This window comes from Meriones unguiculatus, chromosome 17 (genome assembly GCF_030254825.1).
Source record: "Meriones unguiculatus strain TT.TT164.6M chromosome 17, Bangor_MerUng_6.1, whole genome shotgun sequence".
NCBI classification, from domain to species: domain Eukaryota; kingdom Metazoa; phylum Chordata; class Mammalia; order Rodentia; family Muridae; genus Meriones; species Meriones unguiculatus.
In genome coordinates, this window is record NC_083364.1 from 37,424,268 (window position 1) to 37,451,610 (window position 27,343).

The window sequence follows — 27,343 nt, forward strand, 5'->3', positions numbered from 1 at the left end:
GTCCAGTATTGCAGAAGTAGTGCTTATAGCTTGATAATGGGAATATGGGAAATATTGGGAAGAGGAATAATGGGAAAAGGAAAAGATTACCCATAATCCAACCGTAAATACATTATGATATATTTTATTTCAATATCTTGTGTTCTTCTGAAATACGATTTTATGTTTCTTACCTAATGTATAATCATCACACTGCAAATATCTGCTTTTTTGTTTCCACCATCCCTGTTCGCACATAATTTCAGATTTTTTATGAAGGTAATTTCTGGTGTGGAGGGAAAGGCCACCTCCGTTAACTTCCCTGTTCTCACACTCGAGGATATCCATGCCTTTCCATTTTTTCTCACTACTGATAAACCGCGGCCATGCATAATTTCATGGCACTCTTTGAATGGAAAAAAGAAACATAAAGGAAAGAAAAGGACATGACTGCCCATAGGTGTAATGGAGGAGAACGTTTATTATAGATACATGGAAGAGTGTATGTAGCCAGGAGCAGACACATTTGGGAGAGTCCAGAGTGGTCAAGATAAATACAGCAGCCAGGAGGCCAGAGGTACCAAAGGACCAAAAGAGGGCAGGTAACTAAAATGTCTGGATTATATAAAGAAGAGCCTCTCGGGGAAGGGCAACCCAGCCCCTGGTCCGGAGAGTTCAAGGTAGAAAAGGTTGGGGGAGGGGGACATGCCAGCCATACCCTATAACAGGTAGGAACTGAAGGATGCTGAAACTTAGTGCTCTTACGGCCGGAGGCTCTTGAAATAGAATCACGGAGTTGACACTGTTTCGAGTTGGAGTATTTTGTCTTTTGAAGTCTGGCTTATTGAGGGATAATTTATGCAGTGCAGTATTCACTTCTTTTAAGTGCATACACATGCATTCAGAAGGTGAAAAATAATGGAGCAAGAATCAATAGACCAGAATCCCAGCAGCTTCTCCTGCCTCTTTCTGTCCCACCAAGAAAAGCCTCATTGTAGCTCCTGTCCCATGACCAGCTTGTCCTGGTGTAGCTATGAGGGGCTTCTGGCTCCCCAGATGTAGGGTCTCTTTGCAGTCCTTCTCTTTAGTGTGTCTGCCAATGCCTAGAATACCTGCTTCTTTTTTTGCCTCCTCCCTCCCTGTTTTTTCTTTCTGTTTCCTTGAAGGGTTCTCCCTATCTTTCCAGAGCACCTTGAATTTCATCCAAATTGGGAAAACCTTTTTCTACCTCGGTTCTTCTCCTCTATATCCTCATCTTCATCATCATCCTCTTGTCCTCTTCCTCCTCCTCTTCATCATACTCATCCTCTTGTCCTCTTCCTTCCTCCTCCCTCATTTCCATCCTTCTCCCCTCCTGGCCTCCATTAACATTGTATTTGCCTTCATTGACACCCTCATGGTTAGTTGAAGCTGTTGTTTTTTGTTTGTTTGTTTGTTTGTTTTTGTTTTCATTTGAATGGAGTGCCTTTAAGAAGCAGGATAAGCTTTTGGTAGATCTCGGACCTTCCAAGGGATCAAGACGAGCAGCTGTGTATTGGACAAAAGTTATATGACTTCAGAACTGACTCCTGAGGTGACCACTTGTGCCCACAGCAGGCCTTCAGTCTCCTCTGGCATTTTGTTGAATTGCTTTCCTCTTCTCTTCCTCTTTTTGTTTGATCCCCCCCCCCTTTTTTTTTCTGTGTCTATGCTGCTTTTGGAAGCGAGTGAAACAGCATCATAGCTGTTCAGATGAAGAGGAGAGAGGGTGGTACTCCAGCTTCTCATCTGCCATTGAGAGAATGATAGCTTTTTAACCTTTCAGGTCTGTGAATCCCAGCTCCGTGAGTTCCCTGTCTAACGTGTAGAGAGTAGCCAACTCTCAGCGATGTTGAAATCACCAACACATTTAGGGATGCCCTTTCACCAATACTAAGTGGGTGACCATATATCCCAACCCCCACCCCGATGATAATCCCTGGGGGCTTTTGTGTAATGCTGTGGCTACAGTGGCTGACCAGGAGCGGTACGGGCATCATACCAGCTGGCTGCGGGGCAGCTTTGTACAGGAAGGCTATCCCACCCTCCCTCCATCTTCTGTCTTTCAGGAGAAGATCGGGTGGCGGAAGGACGCCCTGCACCTGCTGGTGTTCACAACGGATGACGTGCCCCACATCGCGCTGGATGGAAAACTCGGTGGCCTGGTCCAGCCACATGATGGCCAGTGTCACCTGAATGAAGCCAACGAGTATACTGCGTCCAACGAGATGGTGAGGGCTGGGAGGGCTCCCCTTACCTTTGCTTGTAACCCCGTTGCCTGCCCCTTCCCTGAAAACTTCCTTGGACCTCAGTACTTGCTGATGCTCCGCCCCATTCATTATTTTGTCTTTTCCAACTAAGTTTTACAACCTCCTTGTGAACCAAGTCTTGTCAGGGATTTCGGTAGCTGGTTCATCTCTGCCATTGTGTACCCATTGGGGGCTATTTCACTGGAGCAAAAGAGGTGACCTGGGAGCCCAGTGGTTCTCATGGAGGGGTGATCTGAAGCGAGGGTGGAGCCTGCTTTCCAAGACCTTGTCACACGTGTTAGGCAGGCTTTTCAAGAAAGGTATGTCTCCTTCTTCTTCCCTAGATCCAAATTGATATCTGGCTTGTCGTTGCAAGACAAGCCCATTTTCTCCAGCTTAGGAGAAAGCTTTCCAGATTATCCAGGAGTATTGGAGTCTAGAAAAACGGCTTTTTAACTATAAGACCTCACCCAGTAGTGACCCTGGTATACCCACCAGGACCTCGTTAAATAAATTGCCCCTGGTCCTTCCCGTCTCCTCACTTGGGCACCCCCCCACCCCCACTCCCACTATCACAGCCAAATACCAGAGAGCAGTGGCCTCCTCTGCCTGTGCTGAGCCATGAGCAGGGGCTGCAGATGTTGCTTACAAGAAGGGCAAGGAGCGGCCATAGGGAAGGAAGCAAGTTAATGGGCTCTGGTGGTGGATGGTAGACGGTGGAGCTGTTCTTCCTGGAGCCATAATTGCCCCCATCCCTCTTGAAAGGATGGAGCGGGACACGGATCACACCTATAGACACCCTACTCCTTGACCCTGCCCTTTTGGGAGTGTCTGGTGAGCACCAGAAGGGCCTTTCTCCGAGCTTCACTTCCTGTAGCCTCTTCAGGAGCTGCTGATGGGCTTGGTTATTGGTCCCAGGGGCGGGCGCACCCACGGGAAAGATGCGTCCAGTGGCAGGCTCTGCACACTGCAGATCACGTGCTGGCCTCACAGCTGGTTGCGGCTGTTACAGTCCTGACTTTCGCCTTGGCCTTAGGACTATCCATCGCTTGCCTTGCTTGGGGAGAAGCTGGCAGAGAACAACATCAACCTCATCTTTGCAGTGACGAAGAACCACTATATGCTCTACAAGGTACTCCTGAGGGAGGGAGGGGCCCGGGGGCCCGGGGGCCCGGTGGGTTTAGAGTGGGAGTGGGCAGGGTCAATGGAAGGGACACGACAACCCTGTCTAGCTGTGCTTGGAAATAATAAGGAAACTCCTGAGTGTTCCTATGGCCAGGAGTTTTAATCTGGGTTATTTAATTAGCACGAATCCTCATCATTTTCAGAAGGTAGGTGGAGACACAGAGGCCTGTTCCAGTTGAGAAGGAAAACAGGAAAGGAAGCTCTGTACAGAGGAACCTGAACCATTAGGCAGCCTGCATGGCTAACTCAGGATTCCAGCTGCATGCCTTCCTGCAGAGGGTGGGGGCAAGGAGTGGCCTGGGCCAGTAGTTTCCCCAAGAATCAGTCAGTGACGAGAAGAGATCGGTGGGCTTGTTCCAACAAGTCTTTCCTCAGGTTGTCGCCTGGGCCACCATCCCGGCTATCCCAGTGAGCTGCAAGCTGCACTCACAGGTAGAGGAGGACATTTGGTCTCATCTCTGGCCTCTGCGTGTGCCCTCACATATACGCGTGCGCGCGCGCACACACACACACACACACACACACACACACACACACACACACACACACACACGGCCTCTGGCTGCACGAGGGCTCATGTGAGGGAAGCGTAAACCCAGCTCACCCCGGTGCCCCGTACATTATGAGGACATAGGGCAGGCCATCAGGAATCCCTTAATTATTCCCCCAGAGAACCTTTGTTCAAGTGTGTCTCAAAGGCTCCTCCTGCCTTATCAGCCACGAAAACATCACAGTGTCTTCCTGAGTTCTGGATCCTCCTTGAGCCCGACTCTATCTTGGATGATAAAATGTAAAGACACTTACTTTTTGTCTGGTGCAGGATTACGGGTGAAATCTTGTCCGCTACAAACTGCATTTTTTAGAAGGATTAATCGCAGGAGCTGTGTTGGGCTTTGTTCCACGAGGGAAGAAGTCCTGCCTGGCTTCAGCCTCCTTCCACAGAATAGGGAGGCCTGTTCAGCCCGAGAGCAATGGGGACGCAGCACTCTGGAGCTGTGCTGGGGCCGAAGGCTTCGTCCCAGGGCCTTACGTAGAGCTATCAAAAGGTCCTCAGAGTGAATGACACCCTTGGTATCTCAGCCCCCTACTGAGAAGCTTCACACACTTGGGGAGTGGCCCTCTGTGCTCCTGTAGAACAGGCTGAGTCACCTGGAAACAAGCCTGGGATTACCAGGTGTGAAGGCCAGGGTGACCTGAGAGGCTGAATAGCCCTCCCACAGCAATCACTAATTGAGAAAGCGCTCTGTGGGCTGCTTGGAGTCCAGTCTTAAGGAGGGATTTTCTCCATTGAGGTTCCCCCTTCTCAGGTGACTCTGGCCTGTGCCAAATTGACATAAAATTAGCCTTCACAGAGACAAATGGTCTTATTTCTCTGTTTTATGTGTTTGTTTGTTTGTTTGTTTGTTTTTCAAGAATTTTACAGCCCTAATTCCCGGAACCACCGTGGAGATTTTGCACGGAGACTCCAAAAATATTATTCAACTGATTATCAACGCGTACAGCGTAAGTCACTGGCTTTGACACCCCCGCTCCCACCTCCATCCTGCTCCTTCTGGAACACTGAGGCCTGGGAGCTGATACAGGTTTGGGTGGAGGCTTAGCTCTGTTTTCCCCGCTTCTATCGGAGACCCCCAGTGTCTGAGGTATTGCTAGGCCTGTACTCAATTTCCCCAGGCCTTCACCAGAGTGGGAATCAGACTCCCTGCCCCACATGATCACCTGGTCCCTCTGTGGCTGTAGAGGCTGAAGCCCCCACAGGGCAGGGCAGTTAGTACCAGCCTAACTATCATGACCCAGTGACCACTGCTTCTCTCTTAAGGAGAAGACAGAGCTCAGCAGTGGCCTTGTCTGGGCTCTGTAAGGTGGGCTTCTTTGGGGTAGCCACTTCTCAGAATTCCATGCTCAGCAAAATCCAGACCTTGCAGACCCTGGAGGTTCCACCACAGCATTTTCTGGTGAAGGCCTGGCGCTGTGCTCCTATGGCTTTGATCAAAAAGACAGTAATACTCAGTTGTGATCTGCATGTCTTTAATCTCAGCACTTGAGTGGGTGAAGCAAGGTGACTGTGAATTTAAGGCCACCCTAGCCTATACAGCAGGATCTAGTCTTGAAAATAAAAATACAAGGACTAGAGAGATGGCTCAGTGGTTAAGAGCACTGGCTGCTCTTCCAAAGGACCTGAGTTCAATTCCCAGCACTCACACGGTAGCTCACAACGGGACCTGACACCTTCACACAGACAGACATGCAGGCAAAACACCGATGTCTATTTAAAAATATCATAAAAAAAACATTAATTAAAAAGGAGGCAGGCAGTGTAGCTCAGTGGTAGAGCACTTGCCTAGCATGTGTGAGCTTCCCCTGATTGCATTTCCAATATCCTAAAAAATTTTAAAAGGTATAGTTCTGTCTGGCTCTGTAGAGCTGGCTGGGTGTTGTTGACAGGACTGGGGACATGCTTTGTCCACCGTGCACCTGAATGTTCCATATGTTCATGTGTGGGACCACTGGAATCAAAGTATGGTGGGACCTCCTGAATGCACGGGGATAATCTTAAAGATTTATTTATTTTTCTCTTACGTTTGTGAGTGTTCCACCTGTGTGTGTGTGTGTGTGTGTGTGTGTGTGTGTGTGTGTGTGTGCGCGTGCACAGCTCCTGTGCTCTGGGGCCTGCAGAGGCTAGAAGAGGGTGTTGGATCCCCTGGAATTAGAGCTATGGAGGGTTGCAGGCCTCCACGTGGGTCCTGGGAATCAAACTAGAGCGGCCTGCATGTGTGTATGGCTTAGGTTGTTCTTTGCGTAATTTGTGGCATTTTCCCTGGTCAGGATTTGTTATGTGTATATAATACTGTTTTTTAATGGATATCTGGGGACGTGGGGATCGAGGAGCAAAAAGGGGAGAACACTCTGCTATTTAGAAGTTGGGGTTGGGGGAAATGATCCTCTTAGGCTGCATTAAAAACCAGAGTGAATCATCTTCCCTGAGCAACTGAGGGCCCTGGTATTGCTGCTTGGATTCCTAAATTAAACTGCCTTCTGGGAAAACGTGCTAAGAAATGAAGCATGTGCCTTAGTGAACACTGGACACTCGACCCCTAAAACTGTGAAAATTACTAGACCACTGTCAGTAAATATCCGGATTCAGTGGGGAAAGCTCTTAAGGGTTCTTCCAGGCGTAGTGTACACACGAGAGCATTCAGATTTAAATCAGGACAATTTGCTAAGAGCTGGAAACGCGTACACCCGAAAAACTATCCCTTTGTCAGCGTATCGAGTGAGCCTGTCATTCCCCAAGGTGTGACCCTCTGGAGTTCCCCTCTGTCTACTCCACTTTTGCAAGATTACGGGAGATTAAACACAGACATCTGGAAATGCGGGTGTTTGGAGCAAAGTCTGGTGGGTCGCGGCCGCGCTGTGCATGTTGGAACCCACAGTCCTGCTGCATATGAAGAAACAGACCTGTGTTGGATTCTGCCCTGGTTGCGGACCAAGACTTTTAAAACTCCTGGGTCCCAACTTTCTGTCTCTGCCCTCGATCCAAAGATCTCTCTGCCTTCCCTAAATGATAAGGACACCTTTTGCTTTAAGGAGGTCACTCCTGGTGGCCTCCTGAATAGCGTCAGGGTGGGCCACGTCCTTGGCCAGACCAAGGCAACAAAGGGCTTGAAACTTTACCACTCTTGACCTCCTCGGAGGGGAGGTGACCAAGGTAGGGTGGACTACCAATAGATAGTAATTTAATCGACCTTGCTCATGTAGTAAGGCTACCATAAAAATCCCCGAAGGCCTGGGTGCATAGCCCTGACTCGTGAACACACGGACGTGTGTGGAGAATAGCATACTCCTGTACCCACCGCCCCATGTTCCTCTTCCAACCTTCTTTGGCTTCAAAGTCACTGGACTCAGAGGGCGTGGGAAGAACTCTTAACTTACAGCTGGTCATAAGGATAAGTGACAGCCTATGACTTGCAGCTGGCATCTGTAGGGAGGTGACAATCCTGTGCTTACTGAGCCCACAACCCGTGGGATCCGGCACTGACTCTACAGGCAGTATCAGAGTCACGTTGGATTAGAGGACAGCCAGGTGCTGCTGTCCATGGACAGCTGCTTTGTGTCCTGTCCACCCACTGATATTAGCAGTGGGTGTTGTGTGGTGTGGAAGGCTAAAGATGAGAGAGTAGGGAAAGGAGTGTGTTTGCCCTTCAAATACCCATTTTCTTGTTACTGCCTGCCTGGCCAGTACAGGGAAGGCCTGTAGGGTAGTGACAATTTTGGAAGTTTGGCTCCTTTAAAAAAAAAAACAGAAATATTATAAGAATATGTTTTCATTTTAATCCCAGCTGTGGGGATATGGGGCTACTTCTCAGCAGCTGGCTATGGTTTGCCTCGTGCTCTAGCAGAGGCGTGATTTCTGCCAGCTGCAGATACAGTTTCTGCGACTCTGACATTTGAAATTCTGGGAACTTTTCAGAGGGTGTATAAAGCTAGAGCCCCAGTAGGTGGGGCTGGGGGTTGTTGATAATTTAGGTGGGTTGCTGGTTGTTATTGGTTACAGTTTGTTAAATAGTAGTCCACAAAGAAGAAACAACAAGAAGAAACTAGATATCCTGATGGAGTAGATCAAACTTGCCCCAAGGAAGTCTACACCCCTAATCAGCAGGAAGTAGTGTTAGCATATAGGCAGCCTGCCTCTAGGTTGCTTTGCAGCCTGTGATGTCATCATTTGTCACTACCACCAGGGGCCAAGGGATAAAAGGACCCTTGTCTCTTCTCCTCCCTCTCTCTGTTTCTCTCTCTCCTCTCTTGTTCTGTCTGCCTTAGTTTCTCACCTCATCTCTGACTTTTTTTTCTTCTGAGACGCTTTACCCACCCCCTTCTCTCTCCTATACTTTCCTCCTATCTCTTATTTCTCTCTTTTTCCTTCTCCCTACCTCTGTACAGTAAATCTCTCTGTACCAGATCCTATTGGGCGTGACATTTTAAAATATATTATTACAAGTAGTCTAACAATAACCTCATCCCCTTTCTGACCCCTGACTTTATTCGGGGACTTCTTTCCTCTCCTCTCTATCCTTTTTTTTTTCTCTCCTATCTGAAGTTAGGGGGTTGAAAGAGTGAAAGAAAAGGGGTGGAGAAGGGTGGAAGAAATAAGAACCCTTAAGTAACAAACGCTGGCTACACTACAGGGCTTCAGGATCCCCAGCTTTTCGTGACTCTGAGCCTACACAGGCCTCTCTTGCAAGACGTGAGCTCTGGGCAGCAGGAGGGTCTCGGCAGCTCTGGCTAGCCTCTCTCCCGCTCTTTTCCATGCCAGGCTCCACCATGGCTGCGCTTGCTAGTGCTGGTTGCCATTTTCAGCATTGCCTTGGTTTGTGGTGCATCTCATGAGTCACATAACCAGGGCTACACATGGGTCTTGACTTTGCCTCCCTGGATGCTGGCAGCGGATCTGTGTGGATACTGGAAGATTCCAGTCAGAGTATATGTTACAGATGAAAATGACTGTGGTCTTTGGCTGAGTCTGATTCATATGTGCCTTTCACAACGCGGAACTGTCAGCTCTTAGATTTCTGTCCTTCTGCTAGCCGTGCCAGACTCATGCTCTGCCCAGGGGTGTTTGGCAGCATGGAGTCTTACACAGAGGAGAGTCTCCTCTAGGGCTCGGCGCTGGGTCCTGGTACAGAAACATGGTCCCGTGCTTGGGAAGGGAGGCTCAGACAGAAAGCACAGGAGCTTCTCTTTAAAGTGGGGGAGAGCAGGACGGCAAACCGCTAGAGTAGCAGCGGAGGGTGACATCAGAGCCCATGGTGGGCTCTGCCCTAGCAGAGCACATGTTTTTCTCTTTTGGTTGCTGCCATAAAGTCTGCTCCAACCGCTCCCCACCCCCCACCGCTGGGCCAACCTAAAGCAACTGCAGATGTGACCTAAGGTGACACCGGGTATGTGACAGGATAACACTGAAAGGGCCGACATTCTTGACGTCATCTTTTTCTGGGACGGGGTAAAACTGGTAGCAATTGAGTAAATTCATGGGTTACACATGGATGTCCTCATGCCTAGGGACTGGTTCCTGTGGCTTTGACCCTCTGATACGTCGCTTCATTCTTTTTGTCAACAAATGCATCTTAAGCAGATAATCGTGGCCAGCACTGTATGACACATGGAAGCGGGACACTGAACCAGGCAGAGCTCCGCCCCGCAAGAGCTTGTGGCATCTCGGGGAGGCGGAGTCTTATAGCCATGGGATGGCTATCCACGCTTCCTCTTCTGAGGGAGGAAGCCTGTGGAGATGGGATCAGAATGAGCCCTGCCTCAGCAATGGAAGCTTTTTGCTTCAGCTTTTGCCACTATAGTAAGTGAGATCTGAGCCGAGTCCTCCTGCCATCTGAAACAGCGAAGGAGGTTCTCATCCCAGAGGCTCTGTGGCAAACGAGAGAAAACCAACCTGCCAGTCAAAACGCTGGCTAGTGGCCTACATAGAACATAGAGCTTCTTTCCCTACTTAAAAAATTTTTTTTATTTTAACTTTAATTTGTTATTGTTGTTACGTGTGTGTTTGCCAACTTGTATGTAAGTGCAGTGTGTACCTGCCTTGTCCCCTTGGAGAACAGAAGACACTGACACTAGAATTAAAGATGATTGTGAGCTGCTATGTGTGTGGGGACCCAAACCCAGGTCCTCGGTGTATAAATGGAGGATTTCGGAACTAGATGATTGTGGTTTTTATTATAGGTAGAGGGAGAGAACAGCCAGAGGCACCGGGAAGAGTCCAGAGAGAAAGTAATAAACTGAATAATGGCTAGCAGACTGGACCAGGCCATTGGGGGTGGAAGGTGGGCAGAGAGAGAGAGAGGGTCAAGAGAGGAAGACAAGAGAGAAGCCAAAAGGGAGCACATGGCTGAGATGACAGGCTCATGGGAGTGAGAAGCTGGAGAAGTTTAGGGCAGGGGCCAGGTGAGAAGAGCCACTGGGATGTGATATTAGGAAGCCTGGAAGCCAGCAAGCCAGCCTCCAATGCCAAATTAGCATATTTGTTACGCTAATAGATGCCACAGATAGTCATTTGTCCTGAGTTTCTTTTGGGCCTGACACTGGAAGAGCAGCTAGAAACCACCAAGCTTTCCCAGCTCCCTTTCCATACTTCTTTATACATACAAATATATGTGCAGATGTGTGTATGTATTTTCCCCTTGGCGTACAGGTATCTTCATATAAATGTATGTGTGTCAGTGCCCTTGGAAGCCAGAAGAGGGGTTTGATTCCCGGGAGCTGGAGTTCCAGGCAGTTCTGAGCTGCCCAGCGTGGATGCTGGGGACCGATTTGAGTCCCCTCGGAGAGCTACCAGTCACTCTTCAGCTCAGAGCCATTCATTCCTCCAGTCCCTACTGCCTTTTCTCCAGAGATTTAATCTTTATTTGGGCCCAATCTCCCCCCCAACCCCCCAAGAACATAACCGTTGTTAAAGATCTACGCTAACATCCATCTGTTCATTCAGCAAGACCTTGCGCTTTGCGCTGCATCCTGGAGAGAGAAGGATGCTGGTCCTCAGCGTTCACAGTGCAGTGGGAAGGCAGCTCTCTAAATAACCACGTTCAGCGGAAGAGTGTGGCGCGTGTTGAGTAGCACTTTTGTGACCTTTGGACAATTAAGGATGGCACTTTGAAGAGGCAGTGGCTTTCAGGGGGATGGTATTTTTAGAGTTGTGGAAGCACTTTGGCAATTGCTTGTTGCGGAGAGCGACTAGCTTTCGTGGAGTATTTTCAGCAAGCTGTGAACTTGTTGTGAAAACTGCCTCTTTCATGTACTCAAGCTTAACACATGCCAGCGACAGGGGGAGGGGTGGGAAATCCACAGAAGCAAGTGACACTTTGGCTTGCTGTTCATGGGGCAGCTTGGTTCTGTGTCTCTTAGAGTAGGTCCTGAAGTGGATGTTAGAAATGGATTTTTAAAAATGCTTGATAAAATAGGACTTCTAAATAAAGCTGGTTCCTTCATTTGGCCTCAGTGTCTAATGTGACATCCTCATAGAGACTTTTGAGATGTATATATGTATACACATAATATTTTTATTCTTTGAGAGTTCATGCATGTATAAAGGGATATTTTGATCTTCCTCTGTTTGGCCCTAGCCCTGTAGCATTGCCTGCTAATAGTTGTTCAGGGGTAGGGTCTCTTGAACCCCTCCTCCATTTATACAAGCATTATGATTTGCTCGAATTTGTACAGATTTTGTGCCGATAAGCACAGTTACCTCGTTCATGAGTGCAATGGCCACGTCATGTTCAGAAGACAGCACTTGACAACATTCTTTTCCATCCCGTGGCTCTTACATTCTTTCTGCTCCCTCTTTCTGCTTCATCTGATGCTCCCTGGAGAAGAGGCTTCTCTGACCCAGGGTGAGCGTAGCTCTTATTTACAGATCTGAACATAAAAACATTTGGAAGGCAATCTGGCAGCCTGAACACTGAACAGAACAGCAATAGTAGGTCCCCTACTGGTTAAGGGTGGATTTTAAAAACCAAGAGGCAAATAAAGCTCTCCATAAACCTTGTATAAAACTAAATATATCCGAGGACCTAACACCCAGGTAAAAGGCAGATCATGGCTGGGCTGGTTGCCTGTTATTTCTGCTCCGGAGCCTGAGGCAAGGGGATCACAGAGTTCACAGCCAGCCTAGACCACGTAACAAGACCCTGTCTCAGAAACAAAAATACACAAAGAAAACACAGCCACAGAACAACATTGCCAGCACTGGGAAGTCCCTCCTTCTCTCGCTGTCCCCCAAGGGTAACCATTAGTTCTGCCTTTTGCTGAATTTCACACACAAGTGTTTGTTACTTAGTACGGATGCATTCTGAGACAGCCTCAGGCAGTTTTTAGCATTGTGCAAACAGTACACGCGTGTTAACCTAGATGGTGTGTAATCTACGGCGACGCGTCTCCGCTCTCTGCTGTCGCCTTTCACTCCCAGGCTGCAATCCTGTCAGGATGGTGAGGCGCTGAACAGCGCAGGCAGTTGTAACAGTGATAGCCACTGTGCACCTGAGTATGCAGAAGGTAGATTGACATCGCCGAGGGGCATGGGAAATTTCTTGCTCTCTTAATCTCATGGGGCCTCTGTTACACATGATCTACCGTGGACCGGAATATCTTTGTAAGAGGATAGATGCAGTATGCGTGGCTTCTTTTGAGCAACAGTATACTCCTCAGTTGTGTTTGAGCCATTGTCACTGCTGTGGTACTCTGCTATGTGGCTATACTACAGTTTAGCTAGATCTACTCGGCTTTTGACTGCTTTCCAGATATTTGCTCTTAAATTGCTCAGGCATTCTTGCCCCTGCCTCTAGGTGACCTGCACATTTCTGGTGTTTATAATCCTCAGGGGAAGCTAGGACTGAGCTTGGCCTGAGTTTTAAAAGAAGACATTACTTATTGTTTTTTTCTAAAAGCCTGTACCAACTTCCACTCTGGCCAGCCGTGTTAGGACCCCAGTTCTTCTCCTGCATTCCTAGTACATGTTACTTTTATTTATTTATTTGTTTGTTTGTTTGTTTGTTTGTTTAGAGACAGGGTTTCTCTGTGTAGCCTTGGCTGGCCTGGCCTCCAGGCTGGCCTCCAACTCACAGAGATCCACCTGCCTCTGCCTCCCCGAGTCCTAGGATTACAGGCATACACCACCGCACCCGGCTAGTACATGCCGCTTTCATTCTTTTCTTTTTCTTGCTTTGACACATCCTTTGTCCTTAGTTTTCCTTTCACTCGGTGAGCGGCTGTCCTGGGTGTGCACACAAAACACCCAAAGCCTGAGCGAGCACATGGCTAGATTTCAGGAACTGTGTGCCTGAAGCTCAGGGCGGAGATGAGAGGTGGCTGAAGAGGCAAGCAAGAGACAGCAGAAGTCTTTTCAGGAGATGATACAGTTTGACAGATGGGACAGTTACCAACCATTCCAAGCTCACAATGGGAGGCCCCATGCCAGGTCCACCAAGACGGTGTGTGGGAAGCCTCCTGTCTCTAACCTGGCTTGAGCCTCGCAAGTTAGAAAGAAATCACGTGATGTGAGAAAGCCACGGTGGAGAGCACCTCACTGTAGCCGTTCCTAAGGGCTTCGTTTTCTCTCTTTGTTCAGAGCATCCGGTCTAAAGTGGAGCTGTCGGTGTGGGATCAGCCGGAGGACCTTAATCTCTTCTTCACTGCCACCTGCCAAGATGGTGTATCCTACCCCGGTCAGAGGAAGTGTGAGGGTCTGAAGATAGGGGACACGGTGAGTGGTCACCAGTAGTTTGTGAGAGTCTGCGTTCACCTGGGTGATTGGTCTCTGATTCTGACAGAGTTTGCAGCTGCCGGGAGTTCTGGGAGCTCGTGTCCTGCCTGCTAGTTCAGCATCCTTTCCAAGCTGCCATTTCTGCTTCTGCGCTTTGTGTGCAGAGCCCGAGGTGGATGGGTTACAGAGCTCCGCTTTGTAGGCCCTGCAATGTACTGCCACCTGAGGACTCTTGGTGCTTTAGCCATTATTGTTTGTAGTTTGACGGGGATGCAATCAGGTAGAAGAATATAGGCAGGGATCTAGGGGAATCTCATCTTTTCTGGAAAAGATGAAGACAGACAGACAGCCATGTGTTTTTTTTTTTTTTCTGTTTGTTTTTCTAGGTAGGGTTTCTCTGTGTAGCCTTGGCTGTCCTGAACTCACTTTGTAGACCAGGCTGGCCTTGGATTCTCAGAAGTCCGCCTGCCTCTGCCTCCCCGAGTGCTGGGATTACAGGCTTGTGCCACTACGCCAGGCTCCATGGGTCCTTTTTGATGAGATTAAAGGGTATCCCACAGCCATGGGAACAGACGCCTGTCAGATAGCAGGAATAAAGGATGTATGTAAAGATGCAAAGACACATATAAGCTGGGCATGATGACACATGATCAGTCGAGGCAGGAATATTGTTTTTGAGATTGGCCTGATCTACATAGGGGGAACCTTGTCTTCCAGAAAGTTGAAAGATAAAGCCATAGGCCAAACCAAAGATTGGAGATGAATGCACAGAGGAGTTCTGTGAGTAGGGAGAGCATGGCCCCGTGGTGGCACAGGCAACAGGTGGTGACCGGAGGATTTTCCACACAGCCTCTGGAGGTCTGCTGTTAGAAGCAGACTAGAGACCATCCCAATGAGTTTTTTAAATTTTTCTTATTTTTAGGATTCATGCTATTATTATTATTGTTGTTAATTAATTTCACATCCCAACCACGGCACCCCACCCTTGTCTTCTCCCAGCTCATCCCTATCATCTTCTCTATCCCCATTATTATTCTTATTTTAAAAGATTTACTTATTTTTATGTGCACTGGTGTTTTCCATGCAGTACGTCTGTGTGATGGGGTCAGATTCCCCAGAACTGGAGTTACAGACAGCTGTGAGCTGCCATGTGGGTGCTGGGAATTGAACCCGGGTCCTTTGGAAGAGCAGGCAGTGTTCTTACTTATGAGTAATTCTGTGCACATGAGTGCAGGTGCCCACAGAGGCTCTGGCGTGGAGCTAGAGTTACAGGTGGTAGTAAGGCACCTGACATGGGTGGTGGGAGCTGAACTCTCGTCCTCTGGAGAAGGGCATGCTTTAACAACTGAGCCATCTCTCCAGCCCCCTCCGATGAGCTTTGATGATTGTTCCTTTCCTTAGAAAATAAAGTGAAGAAAAGCTTCCTTGCATATGTCAGAGGATCTGAGTCAAATTGACAGTATCTTCTGGGCACCAATGCCAGCTAAGGTGGCACTAAGGCAATTCCCCTGCCTCAGGAAGACAAGGAAGCAGCTGCTTACAAGTAGCTGGAACATTCTAGGCTCTTCTTTCTTCCTCCCTGGTTTTCACGTTAAGTGGCCCTTCACCCATTTAACCCCACATAAAGACACGGTCCCACCTTTTTACAATCCTACAGTGACAGGGACGCCTTACCACCAAATGAGGCAGCTCGAAGTACGGTCTGGAAGGTGAGAGTTTGGGGAGCCCTGATGACTAGGAAGCAGGTCATTCTCCTAGTCAGATTCTTCCCAAGTGCATTTCGCTTTTACCAACTTGAAAAGGTCAATTTGTCAGAAGAGTAGGGTCATTACAAACAACCGTCTCTGACAGCTAATTCAGAAGGCGTGCAAAAAACAAAAGCAGGTCTCCAGGCAAGCCTTTCCGCCAGCCCTTTGTCTTCTCTCTGTCCCAGTGTTGTCCCGATGTCCAAGGGCCACAGTCACATGGCCCCTCTGGCAAGAGCTGTGTGGGTTTTGTTGTCTGCGTGTAGACGGCTGCACAGAGCTGCTCTTTTTCTCCGCTGGGTGTGCCGGGTGTCCACCCTGGTCATGCAGATCACAAGAGTAGGTCTTTCTGGACTGTGTGAGCCCGGTACCATGAGATGGGAGGTCTGTCTGATGAATAAGAATTTTAAGGGGCTCGAGTGATGGGCTAAGGATTAGGGTGCCCTAGCACCTACGTTGGGTGGTTTACACATGCCCGTAACTCCTGCTCCTGGGGATCCAGGACCAGCTTCTGGACGCTTGAGGGAACCTGCTTCACATATGCCCACACCCACTTAGATACACATAATTTAATTAATTTACTACTTTAGGTTTTTTCAGGACAGGGTTTCTCTGTATAGCCTGGCTGTCCTGTAACTCACAGGGTTTCTCTGTATAGCCTGGCTGTCCTGTAACTCACTCTGTAGACCATGCTGGCCTCAAACTCAGAGATCCACCTGCCTCTGCCACCTGAGCTCCCGGACTAAAGGTGTGTGTCCCCATATCTGACTTTGAAAAATAGCCTTTTTTTTTTTTTTTTTTTTTAAGACTTTAAGCTAGAGCCTGGAGTGGTGGCACACACCTTTAGTCCCAACACTCAGGCCAGTAAGTTTGTGAGTTTGAGGCCAGCCTGGTCTACAGAAAGAGAGAGTTCCAGGACAGCCAGGGCTGTCTCAAAAAACAAATCTAAAACTAAGGTCAGGGCATTCTGGGTAGAACTCCAGGGAAACACATCCACTTGAGAGGGCATACAGAGTATGTTGGGGGTGGGGTGGGGCTGTATTGACTAGTGGCCTCAATTCTTTTTTACTGAGGTGTGTGGGTGTGTCTGGGGGTGTCCTGTGCTTCCTCTCATTTGTGAGGCCGAGGGGGTGCATTTCCAAACAGCATCCTTGTGACACTCCTGAGAGGCCTCTGAAGGGAGGCTTTCTCTTCTTCCTCCTGCCCGAACCGTGCTCTCCCAAGAGCCTACATCTCAGTTTTGGCAGCAACTCAGCGCCTAACACAGGGATGTCCCAACTTGCTGGTGACTGTGCAGAAATGTACCGTTCGGTAAATGGTTACGTGCTGGCATTCTGCTCACCAGCCTGCAGAGGTGAGGAGAGAGGGGTGTAGAGTCCAGTAGACGGGGTGACTATGCAAGCGAATCTTCCCGGTAAGCAAGGAAGGACGGTCTGGCAACAGAGCTGTGGGAGCTGAGACACAGAGGGAAGGTGGGGTCCCCAGTAGTGAGAAACCCTGCCTTACAAGGTGGTGGGTGAGGTGAGTTTGCTAGGGAATAAAAGGGCCGCCCCTTGTGGTGGGCGGGTGGATGGGAGTGTCAGAGAGCAGCTGAGATGATGGTTGACAAAGGAACAATAGCTGGCCTACACCAGAAGGATAATTGTGTCAGACTTCAGGGCCCGGCTAGTCCTCGACAGCAGGTTCTTTTCTGGATGTCACAAGTTAGGAAGGATAAGGGGACATGTCGGGATGGTGACAGTCCCGGCAAAGGCTCTGAGGCTCTAGGGCTAGAACAGTTCATCTGTCAGCAAGTACTTCAGGGTCCAGCCTGGAGACAGCAGTGCAGTCTGTTGGGTTGGGGCCAGCACTGGGACAGGTGGGCTAAGTCGACCTCGCAACTTCCTGAGAAGGTGAGGGAGAGGCAGGCAGTAGCTTACGGTCTCTTCTCTTCCAAACAGAGGTGGTTCTGTGGCTAAGAAACAGGAGACTTGGCGGTAGAGGAAGCAAGGAAGTCCTGGACGAGAAACCATCCTTAAGTTAAAACCCAAAGCCCTGAACCAGATTCCCTTCTCTAAGTTCTTAGGTGGTCCTCTAACAAACCCCCACCCCACCCGGGGCCATTCACCGACAAGCCTGACCAGGTTGACCTGGGAGCTGGTGTTCTTAGAAACTGGCTTTGACAAATCAGTATGCAAGTAAGTGGCTGGCTGTCCAGCTAGCGTTAGCAGCCAACACAAAGGGCCCAGTGAGCTACTGTCACAGCTTCTCACGACATTACCCCGCTTCCCCGCCTCGCCCCTGCTCTTGTCCGATCCTCTGGGCCCTGGGTTTGGGCCTACCTCAGCTTTTTGTTTATTGAGATCTGAATGAACTTGGCATCTGTAGAACCCTGGAGGGGGGGGTCGGGTCTGGGCACCCCTTTTGAAGGGTGGGCTTCCATTGGAGAACTCAAACCATCCCAATGAGGTTGAATCAGCAGTCTGGCCAGGATGGCTGCGACATCAGTGCCCTTCCTCCAGACTGAGTCTTGGAATGGGAGCCTGGAAAGTCTCCAGGACCTGGGGAGCCCTCGGTATCACTGCTGATCCCGAGACCTTGGTCACCAAGGGAGGGAAGCCAACGAGTTGTGTCCCAGTGCCTTCTAGTGTCTGGGTTCTTTGTTGATCCAGTGGGGGTAGTGAGCAAAACAGACTTACTTGCTGGCCTGACTGCCTTTTTATAGCATTCCTGTGTCCAGCAGGAGCCAAAAGCTAGTGGAGGAGACAGACAATGCTCCTCTCAGGTTATCAGTGAGCCGGCTGCAGGCCGGGCAGATAGTACCTCCACTTGGATGGAAGCCTGGGCTGATAAGGTCAGAGACGGGGAAGCCAAGCCCTCATCTTAGCCAGGCAGACAGAGTTTCCGTGTCCTGGCTCCAACTCACAGGCTCCCAACACTTCCATTTATCCTGGTACATGTGGGCAAGGCTACTTTCTTCCTCCCTCCCTCTCTCTCTCTCTTCCTTTCTCCCTCTCTCTCTCCCCCTCCCTCCCTTCCTCTCTCTTCCTCTTCCTCTCCCCTTCCTTATCCTCCTCTCCGATTACTTCCTTACTTTCTCCCTTGACAAAGGTGGGTCTGCGTTGTGTTCACCAGAGTCTCGATAGCCGAGGGCCTTTGGCTTTTGCAGCATGTCATTCCTTTGCAGTTAATTGAATTTCTGATCTCCAGTTTTTCATTTACCAGGCACAGGAAGTAGCAGCTTCGCACAAAGTCACAGAGAAGGAATGACATCAGGCTCCCTAAGACTCTGTTTTCCTGAATTCTTTAAGGCCCCATAGATAACTTTGCTTAGGCTCAGCCCTCAAGCCCTGTCTGTGTGCAAGCTCAGCACACTCCCTAAGGCAGAAAGCTTCAGAGAAGCCTGTGACCATCACTTTGGGGGCAGCCACCATGCTGTCTCTGGATTGAGCCAGGCTACCATATTTTATATAATTTTATTTTATTTTATTTTTTAACTTTTAAGAGACAGGGTTTCTCTGTGTAGCCCTGGTTGTCCTGGAACTTGCTCTGTAGACCAGGCTAGCCTCAAACTCACAGATCTCCACCTGCCTCTGCCTCCTAAATGTTGGGATTAAAGTTGTACACCTCCATCAATCAACCTTCTATCCATATCTTTGTATGAGCATGACCCTGTTCTCCTTCCTAGGAAGAATGTGCTAGGAGAACACATGTGGGCCTGTTCTAGGTGAGCACAACCTCTATTTGCTATGTAACCAGACAAGTTCAAATCCCTCTGACATCACTGACTCCCTTGAAGGGAAGACCGCCATTAAAGCCTGTGAAAGGTTGGCTTACATGGCTGCCCAGCCAGCGAATTCTGAACCCCAGAATAATCTGAGGTGTCCTGGAAATAGACACTGGCTCAGATATAAGGGGCACTTGGAGGCATGGCCAGGCATGTCTGCTTGAGGAGGGGATCCCCACTTCCAGAGGGGTGCATGTCGGTGAGGTTCCTTCACCCTTCACCTGCCTGTCTGAGTTTCTGTGGAGTTCTCAGGGCTTGTACTGAGTCACCAGTGTGGATCCCGCCCCACACAGCTCCTTCGTCTGAAGATGGAGAGGCAGGCGAGGTGTGGCATCATGTTCTGATACCTAAGAATCAAAGCGAGCCTCCTTCTAGCCTCTTGTTCCCTCCAGGCTTATGAGTAGCTTACAGACCTGGCTCCTGTGGTGTCTGTCATCTGTCACCCTGCTAGGTCCATTTTGCTGTCCGCTTCCAAGGCAGCCTGTAAGGAAATCTTCCCTAAATTTTTTTTTTTTAGTGTCCCTGTGTGTGATAGTTATTCAGGAAGTGGGTGTCCTTTACAGCCACAGGACTGTGGGCGGATTGGGCAAGATATAGTCGTGAGGACCATTCTTGCAGGGAACTGGAGCTGGAGCGTGAGAGGGGACATCCAGGTGTGCCGTCCTTCCCCTTCTCCAACAGAGAAGGAACCCTCTGGGTCAGGTGGCTGCTCTCTGCCAGGTGCTGCTACCATACCTCAGCATCCAGGCAGGCCTGGCACGGACAGTAAATGCTGGTTGAATGAATGGCTTCTGAGATGGGAGGAGAGACTTGTACGGCGGCAGGGGTGGGACAAGGATGGGATAGAAGCAGGGATAAAGAGGAGAGCGGGAGCCGTGCAAACCTCACTCCTCATGCGTTTCTTCACAGCCCCTCTACTCTGGGTCTGAAAGTTGATGAGAATGGATGGTGAAGTCTCACGGCCAGTACCTACTGAATATTAGCAGAACCAACTGCTCTTCTCCATGAAGCAGCTGGGATGGTTGACGCGCTGTCTCTCCCTAGCAGGGTTCCACCTGTGTGCTGGAAAGGACAGTACTCCTAACGGCGTGTATCTGGCCAGGCACCTTGGGGGATGGGAGCCCTGGCTTGCTATGCCTATGATACGATGTTTTCTTCTCCTTCTCCCCAGGCGTCCTTTGAAGTGTCTGTGGAGGCTCGGAGCTGCCCCGGCCGACACACGGCGCAAGCTTTCACCTTGAGGCCCGTAGGCTTCCGGGACAGTCTGCGGGTGGAAGTCGCCTACAATTGCACGTGCAGCTGCAGCGCTGGGCTGGAGCCCAACAGCACCAGATGCAGTGGGAACGGAACATATGTGTGCGGGCTGTGTGAGTGTGACCCCAGTTACCTGGGCACCAGGTGCGAGTGCCAGGAGGGGGAGAGCCAGAGCGGGTACCAGAACCTGTGCCGGGAGGCGGAAGGCAAGCCCCTTTGCAGCGGCCGCGGAGAGTGCAGCTGCAACCAGTGCTCCTGCTTCGAGAGCGAGTTCGGGAGGATCTACGGGCCCTTCTGCGAATGTGACAGTTTCTCCTGCGCCAGGAACAAGGGTGTCCTGTGCTCAGGTAGGCCCCCAGCCATCACCTTTGCTCTGAGCCCCCCGCTCTGAGCCCCCCGCTCAGGCCTGCCTTTCTCGGGGTGGCGGTGGAAAAGGACCATGCCTGTGGCGAGCCCTGTCTGCCTGCCCCCTGGTGTTCCAGAACCTAAACGCCAAGCCTGAGGGAGCCTGCTGTGGGTCAGTTCTGGCAGGTCTTGCCTGCGCAGTATGTCTGACGGGTAGGGGTTGGCCATGGAGATAAAGCATGGGGTAGGGGTAAGGGACATGTGATGAAGTAGTGTGGTGGGAGATGACCCAGGGTGACCCTGTGGAAAGCACACGTGGTAGGCTTGCTTACCCAGGTGGGGAGGAGAGGGGCCTTCCTTTCTCTGAACAGAGCTCCCGTGAGACACGTTGGAGCACACCTCGGGGGATGGTGGAAGTGAAATGTTCAGAATCGTTGTGCCAAGTGGGGGACGTGGGGGACGTGGGGGTGTCCTGTGGAGAAGTTGGAATCCATATGCAAATCCTGACGGGGAGCAAGCCCACCATCAGAGTGGCGATGCGCCATTGTTAGCGAGATGGCTCCCTCTAGGTTCACGGGAAAGGGGGGCTGCGGAGCTGCAGAGGCGGAGTTGTGAGAAATGAGGCCGAATGAAGTACCCAGCACACGCCTGGCTCTCTAATGGGTCCAAGCCGTGCTCCTGGGAGCTGACAGTACCTGGCTTAAAGAACTCCAGCGTGGTAGGTGGAGTTTCTACTCTCCTTAGTCACGGCGGCTGCCCTGGAGTAGCAGTCATAGTATCTTACAGTGTTTTCCTCTTGAAATCAGGAGTTGGATATAACCCCTGCGAATGTTTCTGCTCCAGAAGCCTCTTTAGCCTGTGTTGTCTGGAAGTGGATTTGCCCGTGCAAATCCATCTGCACAGTTTAATATCCAGACACTTGGCTTGTCTTGGACATTGGTTTTCCCATCTCTAAAACGGGGCCAGCATTGCTTGCTTCTGTGTTCCTTTGGGAGTGGAAGGAGACCGTACAGCCTAGCGGGCACAGGGCAGTTGGTACAGGATGTGTGAGCGGACCTCTGAGGGACAAAACCTAACATTTGGGGGATTCTGAGGCTGAGTAAACACACTTTATTATCCACCCACCAGAACCCACAGTTCTGAGTTCATCTTACGCTGCAGAGTTCTGCCAGAGCATGTGTCTGAAAGTCCCCTGGTGGTCTTCCTTTTCCCTTCCCCCATCTAACCCTGTGACCTTAAGACACTCATGGGCCATGGATTGAGAGAACAGGGCGGTACCAGATCTGAAGGTCCCAGGTGAACAGTGCACCAGCTCCCTGACTTCCTAAGACGAGGTGTCCCGTTCTCCCCCACCCCCACTCCAACACACCAAATTACACTCAGCCCTTAAAGAAAACTTGGGAAATAGGAAGTTGATGGAAACGTGGTCAGGCTATGCCGTGTCTCTCTGTGGTGAGGATTGATGGAGACCATCTGGCAAACCAGTCAAGGGGCCCCTTCCTTACTTCACGTGCAACCCCCTCTGCCCCACCCTCTTTGTTGTCAAGAGCACTGCTTTTCCAGAGAGCGGGAGGGTTACTCTTAAATCTGGAAAGTTCTGAATGGTAGACAGCAGCGTTTAAAATCACCCGTGCTTTCATCACTGTAAGAGGTCAGTCTCTTTCCTTCCAACCCGTTCCCGAAGTCAGCATCTGTGTTCGCGTGTTAGTCTGTGTCTTGTCATTCTCCCTCCCTCTCCTCCAGAGAGGAACTTGAATTACTTGAGTATACTGCTGATTAGAACGATTTGGCTCCTCCATCTCTTCCCTCTAAAAGCCACACTAGTTGAAACGTCGGAGCTCTCCAGGTCTTACTGGAGAAAGGGGTTTCTGCACTTAGATCGCTGTTGAATTTGTTTGTTTAAGATGAGCTTGAGGCAAACGTAGCTCCAGACAGGGCTTAATGACACTTGCTCTGACAGGGAGGGGTGCCTTGCCCTGCTTGTCTGTCAGACCATCTGCTCCTTCTGGACACAGCCGAGCAGCGGTGAGCCATGCCTTCCTCCAGTCCCAGGGTCCCCGTGGCCAGCCCGAGCTTTCTCCTGGGAGCTGCACACACTGGTTGGGGTTCGTGGGGTGGCTGCTCCATTTGGGGTTTTCGTGGGAGAGCAGCTTGCTTCCTAAGGACTCTGTTCCTGTAAGATGCTGACTCGGGTTCTCTAACCAGCAACCTCAGCATTCTCTGGCACTTCTGCTTTCCCTTGGCCCCTGCAGCCCATCCTGGAAGTGGGTTGTGTGGTTGAGGTCTTCTGTCTTGGGGGGCAGGGTGCTGGGCGGTGTAAGAAGTTGCTGAGACAGTTAGGGCCAGATTCGGTGGCGACACCAGATAAGCTCGTTCCATTTATCGGGTGCCTCCTCTTCGGAGCTTGCAGTCCTTGACCCCTGCTGAGAGAGGCGGGGGGGGGGGGGGTGAGTAGGGGGATGCAAGAGACTGTGGGTTGGGAGAGGTTTTTCATCCTCAAAATGAGCAGTAAAGCGAGCGAGGCTGGGTCTGGAAGCAATTGAGCAGTTGTTACTGATCTCATGACACATCATCAAGGGACCGCGTGTGTGCCCAGGACTCTCACTGTGCCTCTCCTCTGGTCTCCAGGAGAAGCAATTTACACAATAGTTCTGTCCCCAAACCATTTCCATGTGTAACGGGAGTTTTATGAGGCCCTTAGGAGGGCTTCTATTCTTCTGATTCTTGGGAAGTGTTGACCCTTCAAAGGTTTTTTAAAACGCGAGGAGACGCCGGGGTCTCTTCAGTTATTTTTAATGCAGTGAAGGAGACTCAGTCAGACTTTGTGCAGCCGGTGATCTGTGTCCCTGTCAATCGTCTCCAGGGCTCCCCGTCACTGTCGAGATTTTACATTTACTAATGTCAGGGCAAGCCTACCTCTTGGGTCTCATAAAAATGGGGAAATTTAAAAATCTCAATTGTAAAATTTTGAGCGGAACCTTTTTAGTCTACGACCGTGAGGCCCCCAAAGTCCATTGTAACAGGGTTTTGTGATACACACCCCACTTCTGTTACGGGGGACCAAAGCACACCTGTAGTTCTTTCCCGAAGATGGAGAATGGAGTATGACACTTGAGGCATCTTTCCTAATAAGCCAGAGCCAGCATCCACAAACAGAGCCTGGGGTTGCTGAGGGTTCTAGGTAAACTTAAAACAGTTTTTGTCAGGCCTCTGTAGCCAAAACAGCTCCTGTGAGTAAGGCTCGGCTCTATTACTTCTTGCCATGACAACATTATCCAGGTATGTCCAAAAGTATTTCTCAATTCACAGAGATTAAGTAGGGCTTCCAAAAATAGCCTTTCACGGACAGATAGTTTGCATTCTAAAAAAAAAGTAGGCAGGAGGGTGAGTGGGTGAACCACGGGCAGAAGGGCAATGGTGGGAACTATTTTTCCTCCGAAAGTGGTAGAGTCCCCACTTTAAAAGATGGTGTGCTAAGCCAGGTGTGGTAGCGCACACCTGTGATCCCAGCACTCAGGGAGGCAGAGGCCAGCCTGGTCTACAAATAGAGTCCAGGACAGCCAAGGCTATACAGAGAAACCCTGTCTCAAGAAACAAAAACAAAACAAAATATTACAAGGGTGATCAGAAATGTCAGAACCAGGCATGAGATTGCACACCTTTAATCCTGGCACTGCAGCAGAGTTAAAGGCCAGCTTGGTACATGCCTTTGTATGTGCATTGGATTCCTTGGAACTGGAGTTACAGATAGTTGGGAGCTGACATGTGGGTGCTGGGAATCAAACCTGGGTCCTCTGCAAGAGCAGTGAGCGCTCTTAACCACTGAGCCATCTCTCCAGCCACTAGAATTACCCTGACTTTTAAAAAATACACCCTGCCATTCTTAAAGATTCCTTCCTTCCTTCCTTCCTTCCTTCCTTCCTTCCTTCCTTCCTTCCTGCCTGCCTGCCTGCCTTCCTTCCTTCCTTCCTTCCTTCCTTCCTTCCTTCCTTCCTTCCTTCCTTCCTTCCTTCCTTCCTTCCTTCCTTTGTGTTGTTATTTGTTTTTCAAGACAAGGTTTCTTTGTGTAGACTTTGCTGTCCTGAAACTAGCTCAGTAGACCAGACTGGCCTCAAACCCACAGAGATCCACTTGCTTCTGCCTCTCCGGTGCTGGGATTAAAGGTGTGTGCCACCACCACCCAGTACTCTTATAGATTTCTTTAGAGATTTATTTTCACACTCAAAATCTGTAGCCTGATGATTATTCTGAGGCTTTGGTCACTGCTATATCTTCGATGGTTGCATTGAAATTTGCATATTTTATAAATATTTTAATATATTTACTACATATGCTATTTGTAGCTTGTTATTATGTATGTTTTAGGGAGGCTGTGTGTGTGTGTGTGTGTGTGTGTGTGTGTGTGTGTGTGTGTGGTGTGGGTTTTGCTTGTGTTGTTTTTAAGATAGGCTCTCACCACGTGGCTGGCCTGGAACTCACAGAGCCCTGCCTGCCTCTGCCTCTGCCTCCCAGGTGCCAGGATTAAATGCGTGCACCACTCTATCTAGACCCCATAGCTTGTGACAGGATCAATCCACATGCTTCCATGACAAATTCTTGAAGAGCACCTTGTCAGTGAACCAAGATTAATCCCCAAAGGGCCTTTGGGCTTCAGGTTGGAAACTCTCAGGAAAATCGAGATTGTTTCACGTATGTAATCTTGTGTGTAGAGACTCAACTGATGGTTATATTCACATGCTACTGTGAAAGATAAGGTTACAGGTGTGCGCACACACAGACATGTGTATGTGCTCCTTGACACACACACACACACACACACACACACACCCCTTCAAGTTTTCCTTTTTGGACCCTCCTTCTCCCAAAGAGAAAACGTTAGGAACCCTGGTAGCGGTTTCTTCCATCACACAATGATCTGGGTCTCCTGTGTCCAGTCAGCCAGCCTCTAGCAGTCTGTGCGTAGGGAAAGCTGTCTGGAAAGGCAGAGCTGGGTGGTGAAAACCCACCAGGCGCCAATGAGGACACGCCAGCGATGTCTCCCTCATTTTGTTTTAGCCAGGCTGCTACCCACCGTTCCGTAAGAGTCTGTTACATATTGCACATTGACCGCCCCATGCCACGGTTGTTCTAGAAGCAGGGCGTGCAGTCGTGCGTGAATGTCTCAGTTTTTGTCACCTCTGGAATTTTCCGCTGGGTTTGAAGACTCACAACCTTCTCCCTGTGTCTTCTGGTTAGTTCTGTGAGCTTGGAAGAGGAGAAGCCATGGGACAGGCCATACCGAGCACCTGCCTTGCTCCATGCTCTGAGCTCAGCTCTTGGAATGGAGTTGCTTCACTGCTTAGGCCCTATTTCCTGAGACTTCTTAGCTGGCTACTGGTGATACCGGAAAGGGAATGAGCTAGGCATGAGGTCTCCCCTCACCATCTTTTCTGTCTGTTGAGCAAGGGAAGTATGCAAATGGAAGGCCTCATGCCCAGGATTCTGCCTTTGAACTGCAGGCCTCGTCCATGAGCTCATGAAGTTTGGCTGGGAAGAATGAAACAGCATTTTAATAAGCCAAAGATGGAAATTTAGGGAGGCCCTGAGGATGCCAAAGCTTAGGTCTCTGTCAAACATCATAGGATAACGGTGTTGAAAAAATATTTCCACTCTTGAATTTAGAAAACGAGAGACCTCTGGTGGTGGAAACAGCTATTCCTGATGCACTTTCCTTCTCTGTCCCAGGCATTGAGCCGACGTTTTTGTTTTGGTCCTGATTTGGGGTAGGGTACTCCAGTACACCCAATGATTGGCAGGGCCAGGGCAGCACGTGAGGGTGCTTGTGTCCTTTGAATGTTTCCTTCCTCTTTCTGGGGCACATTCCGGGATGCCATTGTCCTCCAAGCTTATCCACAAACCTACCCCGCCAAATCCTTCAGAGGGGCTCAACAGTACCCCATGCTGAAGAAAGTCCTAGGCCGGTGTCCCGTGAGACCACAGAGCTAGCTGACCTTAGGCGGCAGGCAGGCAGGCATAATAATGCAAGGAGACAATTTTAAAACACTTTGTACAGGGCTGGAGAGATGGCTCTGGTGTTAAGAGCACTGTGGAGGACCTGGGTTTGGTTCCTGGCACCCATCTGGCAACTAATTAAATTGTCTGTAACTCTAGGAGGGCCCCTCCCTATGCCATCTTCTGGCCTCCTTGGGTACCAAGCATGTGCACATACATACATGCAGGCAAAACACTCATACATATAAAATAAATTTAAAGTTTAAGCACTTCTTATGACACGGAGATTGTTTCCTTGGAAAGAGATGAATATTAGTGTTTTGCATTCATCAGTAGTAAGTATTAAGTAAGAGGGTGCTGTTTTTAACAAAATCTCAATCGTTCAATTTTTTTTCAGTAAAGACTTGGGAGCCAGATTAGGGTGAAAAACTGCTAGCTCAGAATAGCAGAGAAAGCACCCAGCTGACCTTCCTCCTCAGCCAACATCCCCAAAAGAAACTCTCCCTCTCCATGCCATTTTTAAAAACTCCTCAAACTCAGTGTCAGT

The 27,343-nt window shown here is 49.7% G+C and overlaps 1 protein-coding gene across 2 annotated transcripts in view; it reads left to right on the forward strand.

Annotated features, from left to right (window-relative positions):
- The window catches only part of Itgb5 (integrin subunit beta 5), a 107,305-nt gene that overhangs the window by 58,982 nt on the left and 20,980 nt on the right, over positions 1-27,343 (forward strand). For both annotated transcript variants that reach the window (XM_021640288.2, XM_021640289.2), the window contains exons 6-10: positions 2,067-2,228; positions 3,283-3,378; positions 4,845-4,934; positions 13,561-13,695; positions 20,378-20,807. In XM_021640288.2, the coding sequence (XP_021495963.2) occupies positions 2,067-2,228; positions 3,283-3,378; positions 4,845-4,934; positions 13,561-13,695; positions 20,378-20,807 (913 nt within the window). The remainder of the gene's footprint in view (positions 1-2,066; positions 2,229-3,282; positions 3,379-4,844; positions 4,935-13,560; positions 13,696-20,377; positions 20,808-27,343) is intronic.